The sequence below is a fragment of the Poecilia formosa genome, unplaced genomic scaffold (assembly GCF_000485575.1).
Source record: "Poecilia formosa unplaced genomic scaffold, Poecilia_formosa-5.1.2 Scaffold104, whole genome shotgun sequence".
Lineage (NCBI taxonomy): Eukaryota > Metazoa > Chordata > Actinopteri > Cyprinodontiformes > Poeciliidae > Poecilia > Poecilia formosa.
Window position 1 is genome coordinate 804,140 of NW_006800043.1, and position 25,035 is coordinate 829,174.

Below are 25,035 nucleotides of genomic sequence, written 5' to 3' on the forward strand. Positions count from 1 at the left end.
TACACAGTTGCAATGGTTTGCAATTTGATCCACCATTTGTCACTGAGTGAGAAAGGGGGGAGGGAAAGTGAAATAGAGACAGCAACACAGAGCAATATGCACACACGCTCTTCACACATGACTTTTCTGAGTTGCATATTTACATATTTAGTGTGTGTGTGTGTAAGGGGGGTTCTGCTGAGTTTTGGAGTTTGAGCTCCAGTTCATCTGGCAGGCATTGTATTTTGCTCAGCAAATAATTGTCCACAATTTCACTTTCTCAGCTTGTGGTCTGTAGACCCTCTTTTCCCCCTTCTTTCTTCCATTCTCTCCCCCCGTTTTTTCTTTCCTTTCTCGGAAGTCTTCCTCTCAAAGGAAGATTACATGGTCTTGTGGTAGTACATTCATGCAGCCACCATTTTAAATCAATGCCCAGGAGAGAAATGGAAACTTGAGTGCACGCACATCTTTTTCAAAAATCGTCTCCGTTTTGCAGTAAACAACTCCATGCAAATGTGCTCCTATTTTCTCGAAAACAATCGGCACTGACTAGTTTCTCTTCTTCGTCTTTTCTTCTTTCTTTTTTTTCGCTAGGTGGTGTGACATTGGTTATCCTTAAAACAAATGTCTTTTAAGCATAATTGTCTGCTGCCAGCATTCTACAAGTGTGTGCGAAAATATTCAGGAGAACATCTGTTTAGATTTGTGCACATCGACGTGTGAGACAGAGAAGGGATGTGGAGTGAGCAAATCAGCATGCAAATGAAGTCAGAGTGATGACATTGTTTGTATTTGTCGTTGTCACCGAAAATTGAAATTGGGGGGAGAGGGGGGAGAAAAAAAAAACCAAAAAAAAGGGCTGTTACTTTTGCGTCTTCATTTCCACTGCCTTAGCCGAGGCAGAAGTGCAGCGATACGTCAGAGACATTTCACTGTTTTTTTGGATCAGACCCAAGCCAGGCCAGGCAGATGTTATTTATTGTTCTTTGTCTATGTCTGTCCTCGGGGATTGAGATGCACTCATACAGATGTACATAATAATTTAACTTGTCATTTCCTTAAATTGTTTCACTCTTTCACACCGTTTTCAAAACGACCAAAACGAGCGTCTTATTTGTAGACTTGTGTTTCGGAAAGTCTAATTTTATATTTGTGCTTTTACCCTCCCGTATATTCCTGTCCCTTGCAGACATGTGTGAGCCTGTGTCTGAATAGCTGCATGGTTTCAGAGTTCAGGTTTCACTTTTTGAGAGTGTTGTTTTAGGGCAGCGGTCAATGTGCTCATAAAGAACGCGTTGTCCGGCAGAGTGCAGAATAAACAGGTGCAAATGAAAGATGCGGGCATAATGTTTATGGATACCACAGACGTGGTGTGTCTGTAGAAGAGATGACAAAATAATGCTATGACAGTTGGCACTATTCCTTTTTTTTTTTTTTTTTGCTGTCCACCCCTCGCCCCCCTCCTTGTGTAGCCCTCCACCTCCTCCACATGCATACCCACTTTCTCAGTCTTGGCGGCTTGTGGGAGTCAGAGGTTATGTTTTTTGGTCCCATCGAGGAAAAGGGCAACATTACAAGTCCCGTTTCAATTAAGTCTGAGAGACAGATCCGGCTACGTTATTGCTTGGGGGAATAAATGGCACAGGACGAGACCATACATCATTCGCTTATATGCAAACACTTCACCCCGGCTGCTGACATTTACTCAATCCCGAGCCTTCCACGTTTCTCAACTGTAGGCACATTGTAATTTTGTTTTGATGCGCAGTGGCTTTGGGTCAGCACTCAGTGAGCAGTAAGGGAAGGACGATCTCGCTCCTGAATCCTGCACGACCACTGCCACGTCGTCTGTCCTACAGTGCTTCCTGAATAATGTCAGCCTGGGTTGACATTTTTATTCCGAGCACAAACGACACTCCCAGCATTCACCCGTTCATTGGCTGAGGGAGAGAAGTTTCCAGGTCTGTCGTTTGCATGTATAAATGCATTTTCCGCACCATTTACTGCGAGTGTAGCGATTGTCCTGAAATCAGGCCTGTGTCATGTACACCTTAAATATTTGATGCTTTTTTAGAAGCAGAAATCTGCTGCCACGCGAGTGAACTCTGGAGGATTGGCGTTCTGTAGTCACAGGAAAAAGAAACGCATTATCTTGGCCGCTAATGAATTCTTCATGTGTCTGATTTGTGAATACTGAAACAGATCAGAAATGTTTCAGTGTCTGCGTGAATCAATCGACTCAAACGCTCAGTCTTACATAAAAAAATAATGTTTTTTCAAAAAATAGTAAGTCGAAGAAAAATGTTCAAAAACAGCAAACACTGTTTCTAATAAAATTATTGTTTTTTTTGTTTTTTTTTAGATTTCACAAGTGAACTCAAGTAGGTATGAGAAGCAGGGCCCTCCTATCATCACATATTCTGTAGAATCATGGAACAAAAATGTCACTAATGTTAATTATTTTAGTTTGAAATAACTTCCAAACTCATGTAACGCATGTAAAATGTTTACTGTGGATTGTCACAAACGACTATTGTAATTAAGATGCAGAAATGCACTGTATTTTTTTTAAATAACATTTCTCATATTTCCTTACATTCTTAGCAGTTGCGTCATCCTCAGCTGCTTTAAATTTCAGTCCGTTCACAATTAATGATCTGTGGCATAACACCCATTAACGCTTTTCTAATGTGACACAAAAATATGGTTTAGAATTATCATTAAGGAAATTATGATGAAGCCATGGAAAAAAATCCCATTAGCACGCCTGTCAGTGTTCTTGACGTGCGGCTGAGTGTGTTGGACCCGGGTGTCGCGGGAGCTGGCCGATATCTGTCCTTTTTCCGTGGCATGTGTCGCTCTTGTTGTCATGGCTTGTCTGCCACATGGAGACACACTTCTGAGTCAGAGACAGTGACTGATTCGTACCACTGCTGTTTCTGATATAATAGTATGAGGATGAATGGCATTAATATTTTCTGGAAGCTGAATTTGCACAACATGCATAATGAGATTATTGATTCATGAGATTTAGAAAAAAAACAAAAAACAAAAAGAACTGGCACAAATGGGGTGGTTTCCTTTTTTTTGTGCAATTTGTTTCACACAATACGTGAAACAATATGCGAAGGACTACAAATGTTATGCAACACAATCAACATGCTTTTCTGCAGCAAATTATTTATGACACTAATCACCAGTTCAAATAATGCTCATTAAGAAAGTTATTCATGTGCAGTGCGTGTCCTCCTCCCTCCCTTCTCCCCGGCCCTAATTGAGGAGGGTTGACCTCTTGACCCGAGCTAAATTGAGTTGTACTCCCCGTGGCGAGCGTCTCCTTCCCGGTCAGTCAGGGCGGATTACACAGCCATTGTGTTCGGCACTGTATCGTCCTCGCTGGCTGTAACCAAGCAGATGAGTCACGCATATCCAGGAACACACTTCGGGGCTGTTTAAATGTCTGCGAGTAGCTCACCCCCAACACACACCATACAAAGGCTTACAGGCACAAGTATGTGGGCACACTTGTGGAAAAAGAGCATAAAACATATTCTCTATTCGTACATCTGTGTGTGCTTACACACACACACACACACACACACACACACACACACACACACTCCTAAATCTATTGTCTTACACGTTCTGATATTCTTTTCTTCCATTTGGGTATTTTAAATAAGTGCTTTTTGGACCTTTTCCAGGGTATTTTTCTCTGCATTTGTCTTGTTTTATTTCATTTTTTTTTTTTTTTTTACATATCAGATAAAAAAAACAACAACATTGAAAATATCTTAAGGCTATTTAACAACCGTTACATGTGTTTATGGTCAGTATGTTAAGTGTTGCAGATCTGCTTTTTTTCCTGCTGCAATTTAAAAAAAAAAAAATTAAAGGTTCTTTGGCCAAATTGTCCCAAGTGTGCTCAATGCTGTATCAACAATGCGTAGCACAATGATTGCAGCCTGACGTCGCCTGAGTGATACACTGTACCTTGTCAAACATTAATTAACTGATAGCAGCGATGCGCCTACAATACTGTGAACTAAGTTTTACTCAAGTCATTACAAGCCAATCATAAGCTTAAGAACACATTAATTAAAAAGCCTCTGTTAGTTATATTTGCTCGGTTCTCTTTGTTAATCATAGTCCAGCTTGTTAAAAAACATCCCTTTACTTGACAGCTTACCCTTCGCGATCGCTCCAAGCTGGCTATTAATTATCAAGCAGCCAGGTACAAATGAGAAAAGCGTTTGCGTGGCGGTGGAAGTTGTTTACTTTAAATGGCAAAACTTTTAATAAGTTCACCGTGGTGACAAATCATCGCAAACTGCAGTAATGTTTAAGTTCTTATGGCATTGTAAGATAGAATTTTCTGCCTGAGCTCCCTCATCTCGCCAACAGTGACGGTAATCAAAACAAAAACTCTAGCTCCCGCCATCATTCTCTGATAGAACGGCAGGGGATTTATTAGGACCCCCTATCTGTAGCCCATTTAAATGATCCGAGATGCAAGGCGCTCAACAGTGCTACAGAAACTCATTAAACTCTCAGGGCGTCAGTCACAGAGGCCTCCTTTAACAGGACAAGTTTTCTCCGAAGGCTGAAACAGCGGTTCTGAGGGGACGCACTACCGCAGTGGTGTCCAACTAGGACCATGTCACCATTTTTAATTGATTGAGCTAATTAATTGCCTGACTTTTGACCTGTTGTTTTGCATATTTTCCATATGCAGCACATGGATGCGTTGAAGGAAGTCTTTCCAAAAAGAGCATTACAGGCATGTAAATGGTTATTTTCTGGAAGTCATCATGGACTGGCAAGAAAACAGACATCTTCTGCTGTTTTGTGTCTCGCAAAAAAAGCAGCTCGACTCTCCTCTTCATTTTTCCACTGATGTTTGTCACCCCGCTTGACACGGACTCTTACTCCCCTGTGGAAAAAGCTTCTGCCACCATAGGATCCCCATCTTAATTATGCAAAGTACAGGATATTTTGTGCAATTTTAAAAGTGCGCCAATTTCTGCTTTGGCAGTCACTGCCATACTCCCCTACTGGGAGGTCCTGTCAGTCCCCCCACACCCCCCGCTTCAACTCCCTTCCTCTTTGCCCAAGAAAATCAAAGGCTAGAAAGAAAGGACATAATGGAGAATGCATTTCAACTGCAGGGGTGGAACGCAGAGGCGTATGAAGTCCTCAGTGAGACCCTCATTTTACATAGAACAGGTGGGAGACTCTTTTGTTCTCTTCCTGCTGTTAAAATCCATTTCGTTTCTTGTGCTTGACATGCCACAAGAAAGTCTCTCCAGCTCTAAAAAGGCTCCAATTTAAAAAGGTTCTGCCTTTAACTAAACACAAGTCATGCTTTTCCAACGCTTGTGTTGTTGTCAAAAAGTCAAAAGTGACTTAGTTGCCATGCACCTAATGAGCAGAGTCTCCATCAAGCTATCTCTGTATCGTCACCCTCCCTGTTAGAGTAAAAGCACTTTGCTGCTGCTTTGACAGTTATGACACAGAAACTGAAGCTTAACTGGGTATTTCATAATAACAGAGATACACCAATAAATTGACCAGAGAGAGGAATCGGCTACTTTTCCCTTTATCAGGTCTGGCCAGTGATCAAATCCGGAAATGTTTTTATACCTATTTATTTGATGCATCAAAAGCTTAAGTTTAATAACGTTTATATCAAATACAATAAATAAAAATGTTTAATAAAAAAGTTTAATAAAAACAGACTAAGGTACTTTACTGAATACAGAAATTTCCTTGTACCATTTTTCTTTTTTAATAGAATCAAAACTGCTACTTCCATAAATGGACCTGTAGCAAATATTTATTTTTGATGTGTTACAGGTAAAGGAAGTAGTTAGATCGGACCTTAAGGGAAGCCAACAATCGGTATCGGCAAGGAAACTGGTGATACTTTTAGCATGTGCATTTTGATTTCTGTGCACTGGAATCTGCTCTTCCGTCTAATTTGTTAAACTAGCATGCTGCTTAGTTGTCTTACTAATGTAGTCATCAAGGTATTTTTTTACATTTTTTTTCTCTGACTTAGTCGATGTTGATATCGGGGAGGCATTCCAAGGGAGACGTTTATAATTCATCACGTCATTAACTAGTCCAATATGTTATTTACGTGTGTGGCTGTTTGCCTTTTTGCCAGAGCTCCTACACTTGAAAGGCTTGTGTGGATTCCCAAACCACAGGTTGAGCCATCGAGAGCATCTGAAAGCTCTTTTAGTTTCCATATAGAAGAAAAAGAATCAAAAATCTCAATTTGTCAAAGTTGTTTTTCACTGTTAACTGTTTCTTTCCTTCCATTCCCCCCCTCTTCTCTTTTTCTTTTTTCTTTTTTTTTTTCTTTTCTTTTTTTTTTTCTGGCAGTAGAAGACAATGTGACAGAGGACCAGCACAGTCCTGGGCAGACTGCCATTCCAAGCGGTAATGCTCCATTTCATATTTCATCATTTTCGGCTGGAAAGTGGATCATGTGTCTGTATGCGTGTGTTTGTGTGTGTGTGTGTGCGTGTGCGTGTGTCTGTCTGTCTGTAAAACCTTAGTTTGGACAAGACTGATGAAAAAGTATGAGGTTTCCTGTTTTTTACGGTTTTCATGGCGTAAACTGTATGGTTGCATGTGTTTTCCACAAGAGAAAGGGAAAGGGCGGTGATGCATCGTCTTGTGTGTATGTGTGTGTGTACGCCGGGTCTGCATGCATGCATGCATGCCAGTGTGCCCATAGCCGTCCTTGTGTTTCTGTGTGTTCTCGCTGTCTTTTTTTTTTTCTTTTTTTTTTTACACTCTTTGTTTCCCAGCCCCTCTGTATGATGTAAAATAGAGCTTCGCAGATGAATGTGTCCTGTCTCCATGCGTGCCATTCACAGTGGCCCTCCAGGAACAGAGCGGTAATTCAGGTCAGGCTAGCAGAAAGCCCCCTATGAATGAAGTCTGCTTCTGATGCACCACACAGTATATTTTCATTTCATTTGTCTCTGGTAAAGGTTAAGTCTCAGGCGTGGTTATTTTAAACCCGATATGGATGGTTTTGCCCAGCAGGCTGGGGACCACGAGTACACCTAGGCTGCCACATTAGTCCGGCATTTACCCATAGCTCTCTGAGTGCTCCTGTGCAAAACACTAAGGCTGTGTGCAGCACTATAAATACTTGCTTGGCTCAGCTATGTTTGATCTTTTTAAAACTTTTATGTCTAAGGAGTTCTGGTGTAAAGAGATCTCATGCCACAAGATCTTGCGATATCGCCACAGTATTCCTTGCCAACCTCTATCCACTTGCTCTCAGCTTGTGATCAAGTAACTTTATATCATTTAATTAAATTGACCCCAGATATGACGGTGATCGTTGTGTATTTGTTGATTTTCGTTTTCAAGTAAGACAGGCAGCAGTTTTTGAGCTTTCTGTTGTGTTGACAAAGTTGACTGGCAAACGTACACCGTTGGTTTGGCAATACTTGGTTTCAGAAGCATTAAAAGCCTTCATCAGTATTTATCTGATAGAATTTTGAGTACTCAGTGTCATAAACATTAAAACGTGTACAAACAATCTTATTTTTAAACACTCTAAGAATACTATGTGTGAGTAACCAATGGCACCTAACAATGCTAATGTTAACATCTGCTTTAAAGTTTACTATTGGGATTAAGCTTAAAGATTAATTCAGTTTTCTGGATAAGTCTGAATTGCACTTGATAACCCCAAATTTGAAATATAAAACACTGATTTAAGCGGAAGTGGATAATTCTACACTGCACACGTTTGTATGTGCATTGTCCCTGTTGTTATAAAGCATTTCGAACTTTGTTTTATGAGCTTGGACTGCATTTGGTCCATTCCAGTTTAAGATTAAAATGTGACCAAACCTGATCTGGATATTTCTGCTGAGAATCGTTTCTTTAAAACAGATTCTAATTTGTGGAACCTGATTATATCGCTTTGATTGTTGCCACCACATAGAAAGCACCATTATTGTCCCAGTCTTTTTTTTTTTTTTTTTTTTACTCCTGTATTGATAAGTATCAGTTGGTTCTTTTGTGAAAAGGAGCTACTTTTCCCCCTTCCTAACCCTGGACATAAGAGACTAACTTGCCTCAGAGATCTCCTGTCATCCAGAGCCAAGGCAGAGCTAATGAGTGTGCCTGATTACAACGACCCCCTCAGACACACGAATCTCCCCTCTCACCGTCCCTCCACCGCTTCTATCTCCAGAGTGAGGGGAGACAGCCGCTGCATGATCGATGTCTGCCTGTGGAGAAATCAGGAGGGCGCACAAATTAATTTCTCACTTTCCTCATTTGACTTCATCTGACTGATTTATTTTGTGCATGGATTGACGGACGGTCAATGAGAAAATGAGCCGTTTCGAGTGGAAAACTTTTAAGTTGCTGTCAAAGCCGTCACCCGCAACTTTAAAAATGTTTCGACACAGGTAATCAAACAGCGGTCGCTCCAACTTACAGCTGAAAAACATCAAGTCGAAAAGCAACAGAAAGGGCTCACCTGATTTTTCCCCGTCTGGCACGTTGATGGACAGTCCCACAAAAGCTGTTTGACTTCTGACAAGCCGATAGCTTAATCAGACAGGGTTTCAAGACCTGCCACTGTAAGTTGTGGACTTTTGTGACTCTGCAAGCTTGCTGCAAGTCCTGCATCTTGGCTCTCATTCATATTTGATTAGTAGCAGAAGCAAAGGATAAATTCTAACAAAAGAGACTCCTCTAACAGATAGACACTAAAATGTATAGTACAGAGAGGCAGGAACAGCTTGATGTCTGAGATTTAATGAGGCAGTATGCTTTTTTTTTTTTTTTTTTTTCTTACCAAGAGAGTCTGGGGCGGCTTAAGATCTGCAGCTTGGCTGTACCATTGTACAGCCTGTATGCAATTATGCCACATGCTTTGTCCTTGTTTTCCCGCCTTTACATACATTATTTTTTTCTTGCTTACTTGTTCTTGGTGAAGTGAGACTGATATGGCTTTTTTTGTTTTCCCCCCTGTAAGATCGTTTCACCTCTGTCAAAGGAAGGTGGCTGAGAACAGTTGTAGAGATCTGTAGTCTTGGCTAGGTGCTGTAGTGCATGTTCAGAGTAGTGTGGTGTCATTGTGCGGCGTTGGAGACTCTGGCTCTGCTTAGGTTCCGGCTGCCCACAGATCAATGTACTGCAGGGCTCACTACAGCAGGAAGAGGAAGGGACTCTTTCACTCCACCACTTCAGAAAATCATACTCTCTATTATTCATTTCCTTTGATGTTTTCCTGCACTAATGGCATGGCAAGGCGCTCTGTTCAATATTATCACTCCCAGTGAGGGAGTTGGTAAGACGGAAAGAGAAAGAGCATTCGGTATGTTCAAATGTTGTTTCTCATTCAGCTGCTTTGATTTCCCCCCTCTTTCTTTGTACGCTTCTATCTCTTCTGAGCGCTCAGGTTTTACTGGTGGATGATGCCGATTGTGTACCTGCGCTTCCGTCAGTCAGCGTTCTCTCGCTGTCTGTCTCTCTCTGCGTTGTCTTCATTGTTTGTTCTCACCATATTGTAATTGTTTGAGATCTGTATCACTTTCATCTCAGCTCAGCGTGCATCATAATGTTTTTTTTTTTTTTTTTTTTTTGGGAAAATGTACGGCAATTTTTCTTCTTTTTTTTGTGCTAAATAATAAACCCAAATTGTGATGTGTTCAGAACGGTTAGAGAAACAGCTCTTGACGAACACCTTTGCCATTCTACTTTTACATTTCCTCGCATCTGAATATTAAGCTGTCCTTTAATAAGAACTTGGAGGACTGGGGGCGGGTAAAACCTCACACATCAACCATAAGAACTCCTCCCACCCCCCCAACTTCCTCCCTACATCTTCACCTCTACAGTCTTTCTATATAAGTAAACTCCTAACAAACGCTAAGAATCCCGCAAGTTCCAAGCTTGCAGCTTCATCGCCTGGATGATGATGTTCTTTAATGATGGGGGGGAATGAGTCCTCTAAATCCCATCCACACAGAGGAGGGTACACTCAGAGGCACATGTGGCATTAGAATGTGGTGTGACCTATATATGTTGGGTGCTCAGCAGAAGTTTTAGATTTTTAAATAATGAGGTACCGGCAAGCCTGTGAAGGTTATTCAATCTTAATGTCCTCCTATTTCTGACAGCCTCCCTCACTCTGATAAAGAAGTGCGCTCACCTTTGATCAGGCCCGCCGACACGTGTCGACAGAAGCTGCTCACTGGTTAAAATAAATTCTTAATTTGAACTTGGGGGTGGGTGGTTGCAGGGTGGTTTGCCAGGGAGGGAGACGGGTGGGGGGGTGGGGAGGGGAGTCGTGAGACGAGGATTTCTTGAAAACGATGGAAGGGGGGGGGAATGAGCGGATCGGTGCACTGGTAATGATGTTTTTGACACCACGTTCTTTCATTGCACAAAGAACGCTCCATCAGGGTTTTAGTCTGATTGAGGCCAACATGCTTCTTTCTCTTCAGGCATGAGAACACAGCCCTTGGTGATTTTATTCTTCTTTGTATGTTGTGCCTAAGTTTGGATGAATGCAAAATTAAAACAAAACATCCATGAATCTTTTCCTTGTTTTAGGATCTTGATGCTTTTGCCTAACCTTTTCGCTTGGGGTCAGACACAATTCTGTCCCAAGAGGTTAAAGCGAAAGATCTTATTCAGAGTTTAACTTTTCTGATTAGGATTCTGTTGAGTACAGCCTTCACTGAAGCTTTGTGTCACATTTTCAGGCATGAGACTGAAATCCTTACAGTATGATAAACATACTACAATGCTGTGTGAATGGATTATAACACAGACGTTTGAAACTAAATGTTTCATCTGACCTAATTGCTTTATGTATATCAGAAAGAATTGAAAATGTTTGACTGATATAACATTAGTATTGTTATATAACAGATATAACAATATTAATTTTAGCATTCATATAATTAGTTTTTTTTTTACTGTAGTGCATATCAATTTTATGTATGTATGAGAATCATTAATCGGTAATAAAAATTGCGGTGACGACACGGATGCCTTCCAATCTCAATAAGAAATGACCAAATTACCAGTGGAAACATGCAAGAATATGGTCTTGCAATTATAAGAATGGTTTTATCTCCGTAATGCCAAAAAAATATTTTTCACCAAATACTTTTTAATAAGGTGTATGTTAAAAATTTATGTTTTTTTTGTTTTTGTTTTTTGTTTTGTTTTTTTTTCAGCATTGAACTTTCTTTTGAAAGATCCCAGTCTCATTTTTATCAGAAACCACCATCTTTGTTGAATTATGTTGTTTTTTTGTTTGTTTTTACACCTAAATCTGTCAGGTTTATAACAATGTGAAATAAATGTATGTATTGGTGCAATTTTATTTTTTTTCTTTTATGTTTTTGTGTTTTACCCTATTTAAAATTATCAAAATAATTTATTACATTAAATTATTTTTAATACAGATCCTACTACTAATAATAATAATAATAATAATAATAATAATAATAATAGCTTTAATTATAAAAAAAAATATTGTACCTATTTTCATTTAGTTGCATGAATACAAAAAGCTAATATCAGCTGTCAGTTTGTGTGGTCAGCTGTAGTTGGTTGCTTAGCCAATCCTTGTTTCAAATATTTGTTCTACTTGAAAGCAAAGAGGAAGTATAGGAATAGTCTTTCAGCCAGCTGACCAGCAGTGTGCAGCAATTGATGGAGGAAAGACAGTGCTGTACTACTTTAAGCTCTACACAACCAGAAACACCTCTAGCCATTGTATCGGTTTCTCTGTCTAAATAAAACTAACTTTATACCATTGGAACATTATGACGAAAAACTGTAGCACTGCTACAATATACAATAAACTTTTCTGTAACTTCATACCAATAACCATCCCATGCCTACTCATTTTATTCCCTTATGTAGTTTTTCCCACTCCATTCCTGTGGGTTCTTGCCCTTCCTCTTTCCCTGTGGTCAGTGTCTCCACCTGTCTCAGTGTGTGGGCCAGACAATGGTGGAGCTTCCCTGCCAGGGACCTCAGATCCCCAGTGGGGCTAATGGAGCAGAAAGGAGAATATCAATTAAAAGGTTATAAATATTTAAGAGCAGAAATATTCAATAATATAAGGGTGGGGGGTCCAAGAGACTCCTGAAGTCTCAAAGATGAAAGTTGTGGCATGATAAATGTCACCAGGCACCACAAGTGTGCGCATGATTGATGGATTTTGGATTCAGTGCGATATTACATAGCTGTAAAGATGTCAATATCCATTCAGATCCCCACATTTTATGAGCCCAGGATTAATGTGCTTTTAGTTTGGTAAAGATTGGAAATTCATCTGTAGAAATCTTTTTGGTGAGCTCTTCATTATCCCCCTGTGGCCCTGACACCCCACCCCCACATGAATAATTTCTTAGTTACAGCTATTATCCTTCTTTGAACTGCTTTTTATCTAAATATGGATCAGACCAGAAAATGGTCTGCCCTGTTGTCCTTCTGCACCAATCGTGTAATTTTGATTCTAAAAATCAACACAGATGTTACTCTGATATATATAAAAACCTGAAAATGTTGCACATCTTCCCCCAGTATTCGGCATATGATTGTCAGCCATTCCAAGCATGCCGGTATTGATCGACTGTCCAGCCTGCAGAGACTGGTAGAAGAGGATGTCCTGATCTGATGGATTACTGTATGAGGCCCAGAGGCACAGGAACCTCAGTATTGATGTGGCTCTTTAATCCCTGGGTTGGACGTGACCTTGCCCTGTAACCTCAACCCCCACCACCACCCCTGAAAAACATACATACTCAACATCAACTTCCAGTTTCAAACTCACCAGCAGTTCCTTGTTGGAGTTTGTACTTCCAGACACTCCTCACACTGGCACACTAGAAGTCATTCTTATCTGTCTTACAAGCCTATCCAGGAGTCACAGCTGAAACCTGTCACCTAAAAGAAGGGAACAACAATTGAAGTTATTTCAGACTCGCACATACATGAAGATATTCATGTGGTCTGTTTTTTTTAAATTATTATTATTATTCAAGTATTTCTCTCTATTCCATTTTTCCACTGATTATCAAACAGAAATAGCAGTTTCACAATTATATGGTGATATCAGCTAGATGTACGAACTTATCCAGGACAGTGCAGATCCAGCACATTGCTAAAACAGGTTACCGTGTTACACGGACTCAGTCAAAATCCAGTCCTAAATCCAATCGAGGTTTGTAGATGGGAAAATCTGGTAACTAAATTCCCCCAAAGAGTTGCAATGACTGTGGTGACTGTTGTTCCTGCAAAGCATTGACAAATAATACTTTTCAGCGATTTTTCTTTCCAAGAAAAATAGGTAGAATATTGTTTTTGCTGTGCAGTCATCTCCTACTTTGGTTTGGTAGAGTTAAAAAAAAATTCTAACAAATTACATGGAGTTTTTGGTAATAGTGTGAAAAAATGTGAACATCTTTAAACATAGAACTGCTTACTGTAAAATGCTAAAATAGAGTCATCAGTAGTTTTCCCTGACAGAATGAGACAGTAATATTAAATAAGTGAATGATTCATGAATAGATTTTGGGGAAAAAAACATCACAAGTCATAACCTTCTCCGCAAGCTGCCTGTGAGAAAAAAAAATATATAAAGTGTTCAGTTTTCAGTTTATACTACAAATGCAGTCTCTGCATGTGTGGATGAATCATAAGTCTATATTGTGTGGCTTTTGGCCTCAGTCAGAAGTGTTTTCCCAGGAGCAAGAAAGGCCTGCGTCTGCGAGGATTGGGTTGGGATTTTCATTTTCTTGAAACACCTTCTGTTCTGTTCTGCATGGTCCCACCTGGGACCACGGCACTGATATTTTTAGAGGGCATGTTCCGAGAGCCTCCGTCGCCAAGAGGGAAGGACAATGGAGGGTGTGATGTTACATCAATACTTGGCGCAAGTGGGGGAAAGGAAAAATCCTGGGTGGCCTTGATGAGTTCTGGAACGCCTTTCCTAGAGGAATTTCACAATATAAGAGAAGGAGGTCTTAAAATGGTTCCTGTACAACCCAATATATGAACGCCCACACCTGTGCATGTCGGTGCCACACACTCTTTGCCCTCAGGTGCTGTTAACAGTTTGCTGGATGAAAGAAAAAAAAAAAAAAAGAAAACTGGCTTTCACCTAATGTTCCCCTGCAGAGTTTCCAGACAAGCAGAAGAACACTTTCATCAGTGGGGCTTAAAATGGCTGCTGGTAAAGTGCAAAGGTTCTTCTCCCCGACAAAACACAACCCGGTTGACAACACTGTTTGTCTGAGGGTGCTGTCTTTTAATCAGATTGGCTTAAAGATTTTTCTTCATGATAGCGAGAAATACAGATTTGGCGAGTAATTTGAAAGATGGTTTCTAGTCCTGGCTCAGGGTAGTCGGTGGCTTACCCTTGGCGATGCTGCGGCACAAAGACAACAAGAGACAAAACTGCAGATGGATTGAAGAATATTGATGTGCACGACCCGCGGCTGCCTGCGAGCAAGGCTGAATAATTTAAGCAAGTGTGTTGTGACGACAATCTAATGCACAACAATCTCGGTTTTTGCATTTTTTTTTTTTTTTAAAACCAAGCCGCGCTCCGAATTTTCACAGTCCTGTCTTTGTCTGATGCTGTTTGAAGCAGTTCAGCACTCGCTTGGTGAAATTTCATATGTCTTTGGTCCAGCCAAAAACTGCAATCCCAGATTTATTAACTGCACATATTCCCATCAGTCTAGTTTCATATACTAAAGTTTTGCTTGGGTGAAGCAGGGCAAACACAACGTAAAACCATTTCTAATAACAAGAGTGTGTGTTTGTGTGTTAGATACGAGTGTGTGCCAACTTCTCTGCTTGTATTTTTCTCACTCCACCTGCCCAACACTTCTGTTATGGCACGAATGGTTGAGTTACAGAGGTTCAAATTGAACCTGCATTTTTATTACAGCTTTTATTATTGTTTTTATTAAATCCAGAGTCTAGAAATCCATTTTATTGTCACCCAGAGGAAGCTGTAGTACCTCACTGTGCGGGTCACCCTTCTGACTATGTGGTACTGTCATTTCCTGTGGCTCCGTAGATCCAGAGTGCGCCCTCGAGAGGGTGGCGGAGGATGGTGAGGCCGGGCATCTGAGGAAGAGGCTGCTCTCTCCAGAGGAAGGAGAGGAGGGAGAAGAGGAGGACGAGGAGCCTGCGCTGCACAGCTGCGACAGCTGCCGGCAGGTGTTCGAGTCGCTGAGCGATCTCACCGAACACAAGATTAATCAATGCCAGCTGACAGGTAAACAACGTTCAGCCCACCGAGCCTCCCCTCCACTCTGCCACTCAGCTCTTCTCCCACTCCCACTCTCGCTCTGTGCCTTCAATAGAGAATATGCCACGCTACGTGTGTTAGTACACTGCACTAAGGGGAGCACAACACCAGATTTCTAGTTTTACTGGTAAATATCTACCAACAAAGGCCTTGGCACATGTGCCATGTTATTTATATGCACCTTACATGCTGGAAGATGGCACACAAATATGGCCTCTGTGAATCGTTGTGACATTATTTACAGACTGGGCCATAGCCTTCCTCGTTTCACCATAAATCCATATATGTTTGTAATCTGGAGCTGCGTGGTCCAGCTCCTCAGCTGGAAACAGTACATCGCTGTAAGGAAGTCCCCCAGTCAGCCCCACTGTTAGTAAACTGCAGTAGTGATACCTTGGGGGACTGAAGAAGAAGGATGCCATTGGCAGACTCTGTCATTGACCTGTTGATGGATGAATAGGACTATAAATACACTGACAAGGTGGCAGACAGAACTAATGATGTGAACTGAAGGTTTCTATGTGCTTCTCCTGGATTTGCTGTCCTCCTTTACACATCCTGATGGGCCTAAATTGAGAGATGCCATCTGAGGCCCGCTCAAAAACGCAACACAAGGCAGCACATGAGTATTTGAACTTGTACTTGTCCTTTAATGAAAAATGAGAATTTTTGCTTAGTCTGTGTTCTGTTTACATTCGTGCGCAGTTTGGTTTCACATTTTGCAGCCCACAGTCAGCCAACCACAAATTATAGGTTAGATATCCCAAGAGCATTACAAAGATTTTCCATCATCTTCAAAACACTCTCAAGTCTGGTGTTTGAGTTTTTTTTTTTTCCTTTTCTTCATAGTTTGTATGAAATTGACAGTGTTGTTTCTTCAAGCAGAAATGCATTGCATGCTCATTGCATGTGAAGTGACTTGCTTACATATATCTGTGGGCCTGCCTCTGGTGTGAAAAAAGTACCATAAAAGTGTAAAATTAAAGAAAAACTGTTCCCTTTTTTTTTTTTCTTTCAGTTTTTTAATTTTTTAATTTATTTTTTTTCCTGCTGAGTCGCTGGCATTAAACACAACAATATGTGTTTGAGAAAATTTGTAATGGGTGACATCCTCTCAGCTATTTATGTTCCAGAATATGAGCCTGTCTGACCTTGAGATCTTTTTTTTTCATTAGCTCACAACCACAAACTTCAATGTATTTTATTGGCATATTATGTGATACACCGACACAAAATAATAGATAATTGTCAAGTGGAATAAAAGGGATACATGTATTTTTTTTTTTTTTAAAGAGGAAGTATTTTCCAGGAAGAGAGTGCAATTTTATAGAACAGTCAAGTAACTATGTTTCTTTCAGTTGTTTTATGTGTGCTGTATTTATCAAACATAACTTAAAAGAAATTTGGCTTTCCAGTTTGATGCCTTGAAATTGGGCCTCTCTCTGACATAAAGCTGAAAATATTGATTGTACATAATACCCTTCTTTTAAATGTTTTACTTATAATAAAAAGTCTCAAGGTTCATGGTAACTCTGGAGGAGCTCCAGAGATTCACAGCTTCTTTTAACGGGACAAATACTGACAAAAATTGTCCCCCTTTGCACTAACACCTAAATAAATCCAGTAAAAACAAATGTCTTCAGAAACCTCATAAATGGAGTCCATCCGCGTTTAATTTAGTCTCAAACTCTCTACTAAAACATGGTCATCCACCTAAACTGACAGGCTCGGCAAAGGGAGGATCATTTACTGAGGCAGCCAAGAGGCTCATGGTAACTCTGGAGGAGCTCCAGAGTTTCACAGCTTCTTTTAATGGGAGAACTATAGATCACACACTCCACAAAATTTGGCCTTTATGCATGATTGGCACAAATTAAGTCATTTTTTCAAAAGAGAAGCAAAATACGTTCTGTTTGCATTTTTCCACCCACAACGTACGGAACATGACACACAAGTAAAAGAAGGTGATCTGGTCAGATGAGACCACAATTGTTCCTGTTCTATGTGCAGAACACTGAGGAAAAATAACATCACCCTAAACACACCATCCCTACAATAAAGCTTGGGAGAGACAGAATGTCAGGATGATTTAGGTGAACAGTGAAGCAGGTCAGTGAACCTGGATTGAGATAATTACAGGGCAAATCTGGAAAGGTTTTAAAGGAATTGATACAAGGATGAAGGCAGAGCTATAGAGCTTCAACAGAATTATTTAAGTTTGCAAACCAGTTATTTTCCTTCCACTTTACAACTAGACACTATGTTTTCAAGCATATAAAAATCCCACAGAAATGCACCGAAGTTTACATTTGTACAAAGACAAAACATGAGGAAGTTCAAAAGGCCTGGATACTTTTTACTTTTAAAAGGCAAAACATAAAGGATTTTATGCAATAGAAATATAAAACAACTTTTTGTTTTAAATGAAAGGAAAATCTTTTGTTCGCTGCCACATGTAACAGTGGTCATTACTGACAAAGTCATATTTTTTTTCTATAATTAAGCCCAATCTTTTGTAAATGTCAATCTAACAGACAAATAACTCTTAATTGCTCAATGATAGGAAGAAAAAAAAAACATCGTTTGGATAAGGGCCCCTGTGGAAACTAAACAAAAGAATCTAATTGCCATTAGGGTATTGTGATTGTGCAGAAACACTCTATTAGTATTCAAACACAGCAGGAGAAAAGAAACTTCTAGATGGCATACTAAGTACTTTGAATGTGTGTGTGTGTGTGTGCGTGCGTGTTTGCGCGCTCGTTTGTGTGTTCTCAGGAATATCGAAAGATTTCCTACGTGGCATTATGTAGACATCCATGACCAATTAATCAGCCTTACATCAAGCCTCTGCTCACAGATGGATGCTTTATTAGAACCATTTTCTAATCAACCACCAGCACCTGCTAAACTCTCCGTTTTTTTTTTTTTTGTTTTTTTTTACAATTTCAAATGTTTTATTTTTGGTAAACAAATTGCAGAGCTTGACTGGAACCAATCCACATTTTGGAAATTTGCATGCTCACAGAACGTGGGCCTATACAGTGTGTTACTAGAACTGCATGTGGCCATATATGCAGGCATTACCTCACATGTGGCTTCTGTTTCTTATTAAGCTTCACCCTGATGCTAGTATCTAAAAACAAGAAGATGACATCTGCGAGACAAAACAAACGAAATAAAGTCAAAACATTTTCGAACTGCCTGCCGACCACGCCCGACGAACAGAAGGACAGAGAAAGATGTCACATGCAACCTTCGATCAATGGCAGCCATTGTCTCTCCCTCCATCTAGCAGAGGTGTAACACCTTTCCATGCACTTAAGCTGTGACCACTGCAGTGCGCTAAGGGAGCGCATGGGTATGGATTGCCTGGTGTCCCCGATGCGATCGGTGGTATTGATCGCGCTAATGCTGGACTGCGGAGGAAGGCGAGAGCCTGAGAAATGGAGCAAGGGAGAAGAAGGGGAGAGGGAAGCAGGGAGAGAAAGTGCTGCAGGAATGTGTCCCCGGGGAGCTCGTCTTGGGCTGGGGCAGGGCTTCAGGAATGCTCCCCAGGAGATCCCAGTGAAGGCTAGGGCAGGGCTGCAAGAATGTTACTCCAGAGAGTTGAGAGTGGAAGCTGGCTGGGGCAGGGCTTAAAGAATGTTCCCCCAGAGCACCCCTTTAACTCCGGGGCAGAAGTGAAGGGAGTTTTGTGGGGGTGGGGGTGGAGAGTTTTCCTCAGGCTCCAGGATGGCTGCAGATCAGGTTTCCGTGTGGGGATCAGCATCCTGCCGACAGGGTTTTAGGCTGCCCTAGGGAGGAGACAGGAGGCTGGAGGCATAGCTATTCCACAGGCCTTTCCAAAAACATTTCACAAATGCTTTGTCTCTGTATCACACTGACTCAGTGGATTATCTGCACTACCTCATATTGTTACAGATACTTCACAAAGAAAGAGAAACAGTATCTGTAGTTTGACTTTTGCTCTCAGTTGGTACAAGACATGTTCATATTGCCAGATATGAGATTGCGACGGCAGTCGGTGCAACCTGCCCTCAGACCCTTTCACCTCTTCTCATTTCCACGTGTTTACTAGCAAGCCCACACTGTAAATAAAAATAACACCTCTTGCTCAAAGTTGATTTTAAAAGATTGCATTTTCGGCATCATTTCTTCAGTCCCGACTCTCCGATGGTATTTGAATAGCCAAGCGCACACACTGGCTGTCAGCCTGGTGGCTATTCTTTCATTACGGGTCCAGCTCCCCTGAGCAACACCTTTTCTTGTGTCCTTCACTAGAGGAGGGGCATGGCCGCCCACCTCCCCCCCCTCCCCATGAGAGATCCTTGCCCTGCTATTTTAACCCTCTGTGAGATGACCTTTTTAATAAGTGTCTTTCTCTGTTTTCCTGCCGGCCACTGTGCGAGCAAACAGAGCATGTCTTCTGCTTCCCTCAGATAAAGGAATCAATCAGAGAGGGTGCGAGAGAAAAAAAAAAGGGAAGACAGATAACTGGGCCATATATGGATTTATATTATGCAGATTTCCCTTTTTCCACATCCCTGTAGACACTGCAGAATGCATTCAGCTTCAATAAGAAAACATTTTCAGATTTATGAGAAAATACAAATGAAACACTAATGCTCAGTGAGAAACAATAATATCCCGATACAACACAGAAGACGCTGATTTGATTGGAAAAGTTTGGATAGAGATAAAGTCTCTATTTGTGATGGGAAACACTCATAGGGCTGTTGAACTGTATTTGTCTCGTCACATATTTCTTCCATTTTTTACTTTTTTTCGGCACCAGCCATTGTTTCGGGTCATCAAACAAAATGTTATCTTTGCCAAAAGTAATGCGAGGGAATACAAAAAGCAGCTTTCAAACGATCATTTATTAAGGGATAGCAATCCTATCCAACTTGGTCCAGTGTGAAAACGTACTTAGCCCTTGTTCTGCCACACTTGTCAGCAACTGGCAGTGAGTCCTTTTCATCACTGTGCAGAAATTCTGACTCACTGTTCACAGAATTGTTTTAATTCTGCCTTATTGGCTGTTTGTTGAGCTGGACCGGCCTGTCTTTGACCGCTGTCCTGATGTGTAGGCGACATAAACTTGAGCTGACAAACTGATCTGGTCCCAAACTGGGGACCAGACAATCTTCTTCAAGGTTGACTGATAGAGAGTTCATGATTCCGTCAGCTGCAGCAGTTGTCCAAGCCCCGAAGCAGCAAAGCGGTCACTGACAGTCCCACTACCATAACTATTTTTGACTGTCATTATGATTTTTTTTTCTGTATTAGTTTTAAGCCAGATGTAATCAGGAGGACAGTTTTAAGCCAGATGTAATCAGGAGGACAGCTTTAAAAAAAAAATCATTCTGATCACGTTGGCTCACAGATATCTTTCCAAATGCATGGGTATTGTCTGTGAAAGTGAGATGGGTGCTTGTGTTCTTTTCTGGCCAAAAGTGGTTTTGGTTCTAGGACTCTCCCTGTCCAGATTCAGTTTTTGCTCAGTCTCTTGCTGCTGAATGTCAAATATTGAAGACTGACTTTAACTAAGACAAATGACTCAGATTTTGCTCTAGATGTTACTCCACATACTTTTTGCCCACCTGGATGAGTTATCAATAAGTTCTTAGAGTAATTTGGTAAAGAGGACCGCTCCGGGGAAGGTTTTCTTCTTTTGTAGATGGCTTTTATGGTTTATTAGAGTCCTAAAGTTGTAGAAATTACTTTGTTTCTCATATTACTTTAAGTCAGTGTGTGATGTGTTGCATTTGAATATTTTTCGGTCTACTTCAAGCTGTCAGGGAGGTTCTACTTTGGGTTTTTTCTGAGTCCACAGGTAGTAGTCAGACCAGGGAAATTTAATTTTCCTAAAATATGGAGTTAATCACAGTTAACTTATGATTTAATCTATCTTTCACAATGAGCCAGATTGATTTGGATAGCTTTTTTTGGCTAACTATCATGATTTGAAATGTGCATTTTGTATGAACTAGTTGTCTTTGTACTATATGTGTTTGACATATGAAACATTTTAAAAAATAGTAAAAAAGCTAGATGACTTCTTGCAGTTTGAAACAATTTCAAGCCACAACAAATTTTTCAAAGTGTTTATATGAACTTGCATCAAGTTTTTGGGCCAGTAGCATGGAAATATCAAGTAATAGCCTCAACTATGAAGAACTTTCTGTCAGTGAATGTTTTGTACTAACTGTTTCCAACAGGCTTTTATTGGTTGTGTTTCTTCCCATCTTCTAACTTCGCATATTGATCCAACAGCTGCTTTGTGGCTGTCGAGACGAATGTGCCAGCGTGCGTCAATTTTTATTTTTTGCTTCAAAAGGGGCTCACATAAGAGGAAAGCGACATGAGCAATACCTGATTAGCCGAACTCTGAGCCGCCACCGTTCATCAGAAATTCTGCTGTGTTTTTGCTGGGGCGTCTTGCGACATCCCAGTACAAAGAGCAGCGCACACTGATTACAAGGCTTTGAAAGGAGGAGAGGCGGTCAGGGGAGAATAGCTACTTCTGGCACAACGCAGCCACTGAAAAGAGACCTCATGCTAGAGTGAGCTCTTACAATTGGGCTCGTTTTTTTTTTTTTTTTGCCATGTATGTGTTTGTGTGTCAGTGTTGTGTGGGTAAAGAAAAATAGGTATGGAGATACAGGAAGGTAAAAACAAAAAGAAGAGGAATAGAAAGGTAGTATTAAAGTAGATGTTTGACTGCATGGCACATCCTCCCTGTGTGTTCCCTGTTGCAACACTGCCAGTTACGTTAACAGGAGTGTCATTAGGAATTCAAAGCATATGCCCTCGTGAGGACGCCCTTCTTCTCTTCCCCCGGTGCTTCACATAGCACGCATTATGCACAGTATAAAGTATTTATTGGTCTTTGTCAGGCTTGGGCTGCATATCCAAAATAAGAAGAGAAGAGTTTATAAAGCATAAATGACAATAGCCACAACCGCAACTCTTGCTCACTCTTCGCATCCACCTCATCTAGCGAGATCCGTCTCTCACATGTGTGCTTGTTTAATCAGTCGTAGGCTTAGGCATGCAAACACACAAATATCACAGAGCACACGCGCTCCCTCACTGCACCTGCGTGCTTGCAGTTTGCATTTTGGATGACACATAATTCATCACGTTGGGGACTCAAGACATGCTGGGACTTCATCCAGTTGACCTCTTTCTTAAGTAGGTAGCCACAATAGCAGGGAGGATGTGTGGACAAAACAGAGATAATTCCATGTCCTCAGTCAGAGCTCCTCTCAGTGGGTGAAAATCCTGTATCAGGGTCACTATTGTTATCCCCCCCCCTCCTATTTAGCATACCTTTTAAACTGTCGACCAGTTGTATGACGACTGGCCCACCGAGCCGTTGTCTTGGTGTCTCATGCGCTCTCTATCTCTCCCTGGCCCTGGCTCCGCTTGCTCTTTGTTCACTTTCTTCCTCAGCCTGCAAGTCTTTTTCAGCGGCACAAGCAGAAGAATGGCACATTAAATCTTAATAGGACTGCGTCTGGCCGTGTTGAATTGCAGAGCGTGTTAAGCCGGCGCTTTCCTCCCCCTTGGCACACGCTCGTGGAAGTGGAAAACAATTGAATAAAAGAAACCGCTCCCTCCCTCCGTAACACAAGTGACTTTGACCGCACTGCTAAAGCTATGAGACTTGAACTGACTCCCACTCACAAATGGTTCAAGATTTAACTAAGAAACTGTGGGATAAGGGAAATTAGTACTTTTCCAAATGAACAGATGTCAAAGGTAGATTGCAGGGTCTACATGATCATCCACGATTAGGTGTGGGCCGGTTAGCAGTACCAAAGAGGACAATAAGCTGGATATGGTGGGGGAAATGAGTATGTGTGAGTTGCACTGAGTGCAGATGTAGGTGTGAAACAGCCAGGCTTTGCAAATGTAAAGAGTCCAGGCCTGCTTTGTAAGGCAGTGAGCAGCAGTAATTAGTCAGTGATGAGTTGACTGGTTGTGTGTCCACTGCTCAGCACTGCTGGGTGGGGCTGTGGGAGGTAGATAAGGCCAGCGGTGGGCTTATCTCTTCGAAGGACAGACACCAGGCCTGCCAGGCAAATCCACCCACTGACCAGTCGCATTTTATTAACAGCATCATTAATGCCAGGCAGGTTGTGTGCGGTGCAATGGAAGGGGACAAAAACACAGAATGATAGAAAATGTCTCAATTTCTGCTTGTTCTGCGAGTCTGAAGTACATAGGCACCGGTTGACCTGTTTTGAGATTTTGAAAGGATGGAGCTTGCGGAGATGTTTACCAGGTAGGCAGCCAGTGGAAGGGCATGAAGAGGGAGCTTGGATCTTACCTGTGGGTTTTGCTCACTCGCCTCTGGGTCCCCAGAATTCAAATGATTTTCTTTTTCCTCTTTCAAACATGGGATTGCTCACCAGAATAATGATGAAGCTGATACAGAGAAGCATAACTACAGACAAAGAAAAGGCAAAGAATCTGTCTTAAAAAAGGTGGACATTTCTAGGCAAAAAAAGAAGCTTTTGGTTAAAGGTAGTTTGCTTATGTTTCCATCTATGAATATGCATTGTTTAGTCAGTTTTCAGTCTTCAAGATTTTAATGCGTCTTTTAAACTCTTTGTATGCAGAAAAATACATCTGTATTTTTATCTCAATTTAATCTGCTAACATTGATTTTACCTAGTTTTTAGTTTTGTGAATAATTTCCTTCAATTAAAACTTGAGGAAATGTTTAATATTACACATCACATGCAAACATACCATATATAGACAGACGATGTACATAAATATATGTATGTATATTGTTGGGACAAGTTGAGAGTAAGAACAGTCTTTGACCTCAGAAATAAATGGAAAAAATAATTTTGAAGAAATGTCTGCAGTCAACACCCATTCTCAGACACCTAGCAGAAACATTTACAGACATTTGAACCATGTTTGTCTGTACTTCTTAATGAAAAGGTCAGAAGATTTTGCTAATGTCTATGTGGAAATGTACTGCACATTGATCCCCATAGGGCTTTTTCCTTAGACAGGTTTTGCCAAACTCACCAGTAATGGGAGGAAAGAAAGGCGGGAGACGAGGGTGGTGGAAAGAGTGACCAGTCCGACAGGTTTATGTCTCCCCCTAGGCTGAGTTCGGTGGAGCGGGCCCACAGGAAGAAGCAGAGCCAGCTGTGACGGCATCCTGCTTGCCACTGTGGTTTTGGAGCTTTGGGGTTGCGCTATCGCCGACTCAACATTTCCCCCTATCCCGTACCCCTCCCAGGGGTTGTTTTTGTTGGCTAAGGGGTGGTGTTTGGGTGGGGGCCCACTGCTGTGGGGGCTCTTTAGAACAGCCACTCCTCTACTTGAGGATGTAGGGAGTTACAGTCAGCAACTCACAAGGACAGATATCATGTAAAGAAACACATTTGTTCCTTAGTGCTAATTGCCATTTTCAGACTGGAAGGTGTGTTCATAAATTCAGTTTTATGGGCAGGATGGGTGTCGTTTCAGGTCTCCAAGGCCACCAGCTGGGCTGTGCTTTGGCAAAGGGGAAATCATGTGTCGGTACAGAATGTAATGGTCTGACAGTAAAGCTATGTGTTTCAAGTAATACAAAGATGTCCTTTTAATGTTAAAAGCAGTAGACAGAGAGCGGTACAGCTTCACTTGGAATGTAAAGGTCATCTAATCCATTCCAGTTCCTACCTGTCTGTCTGATCAGTCATTCT

At 41.2% G+C, this 25,035-nt stretch overlaps 1 protein-coding gene across 9 annotated transcripts in view; it reads left to right on the top strand.

Moving 5' to 3' along the window:
- Positions 1-25,035, top strand: part of znf521 (zinc finger protein 521) — a 114,594-nt gene that overhangs the window by 1,804 nt on the left and 87,755 nt on the right. For 5 of the 9 annotated variants that reach the window (XM_007559374.2, XM_016674965.1, XM_016674959.1 and 2 more), the window contains 2 exons: positions 6,370-6,426; positions 15,083-15,283. In XM_007559374.2, the coding sequence (XP_007559436.1) occupies positions 6,370-6,426; positions 15,083-15,283 (258 nt within the window). The remainder of the gene's footprint in view (positions 1-6,369; positions 6,427-15,082; positions 15,284-25,035) is intronic. The other 4 variants (XM_016674958.1, XM_016674962.1, XM_016674960.1 and 1 more) reach the window with 2 other exon arrangements.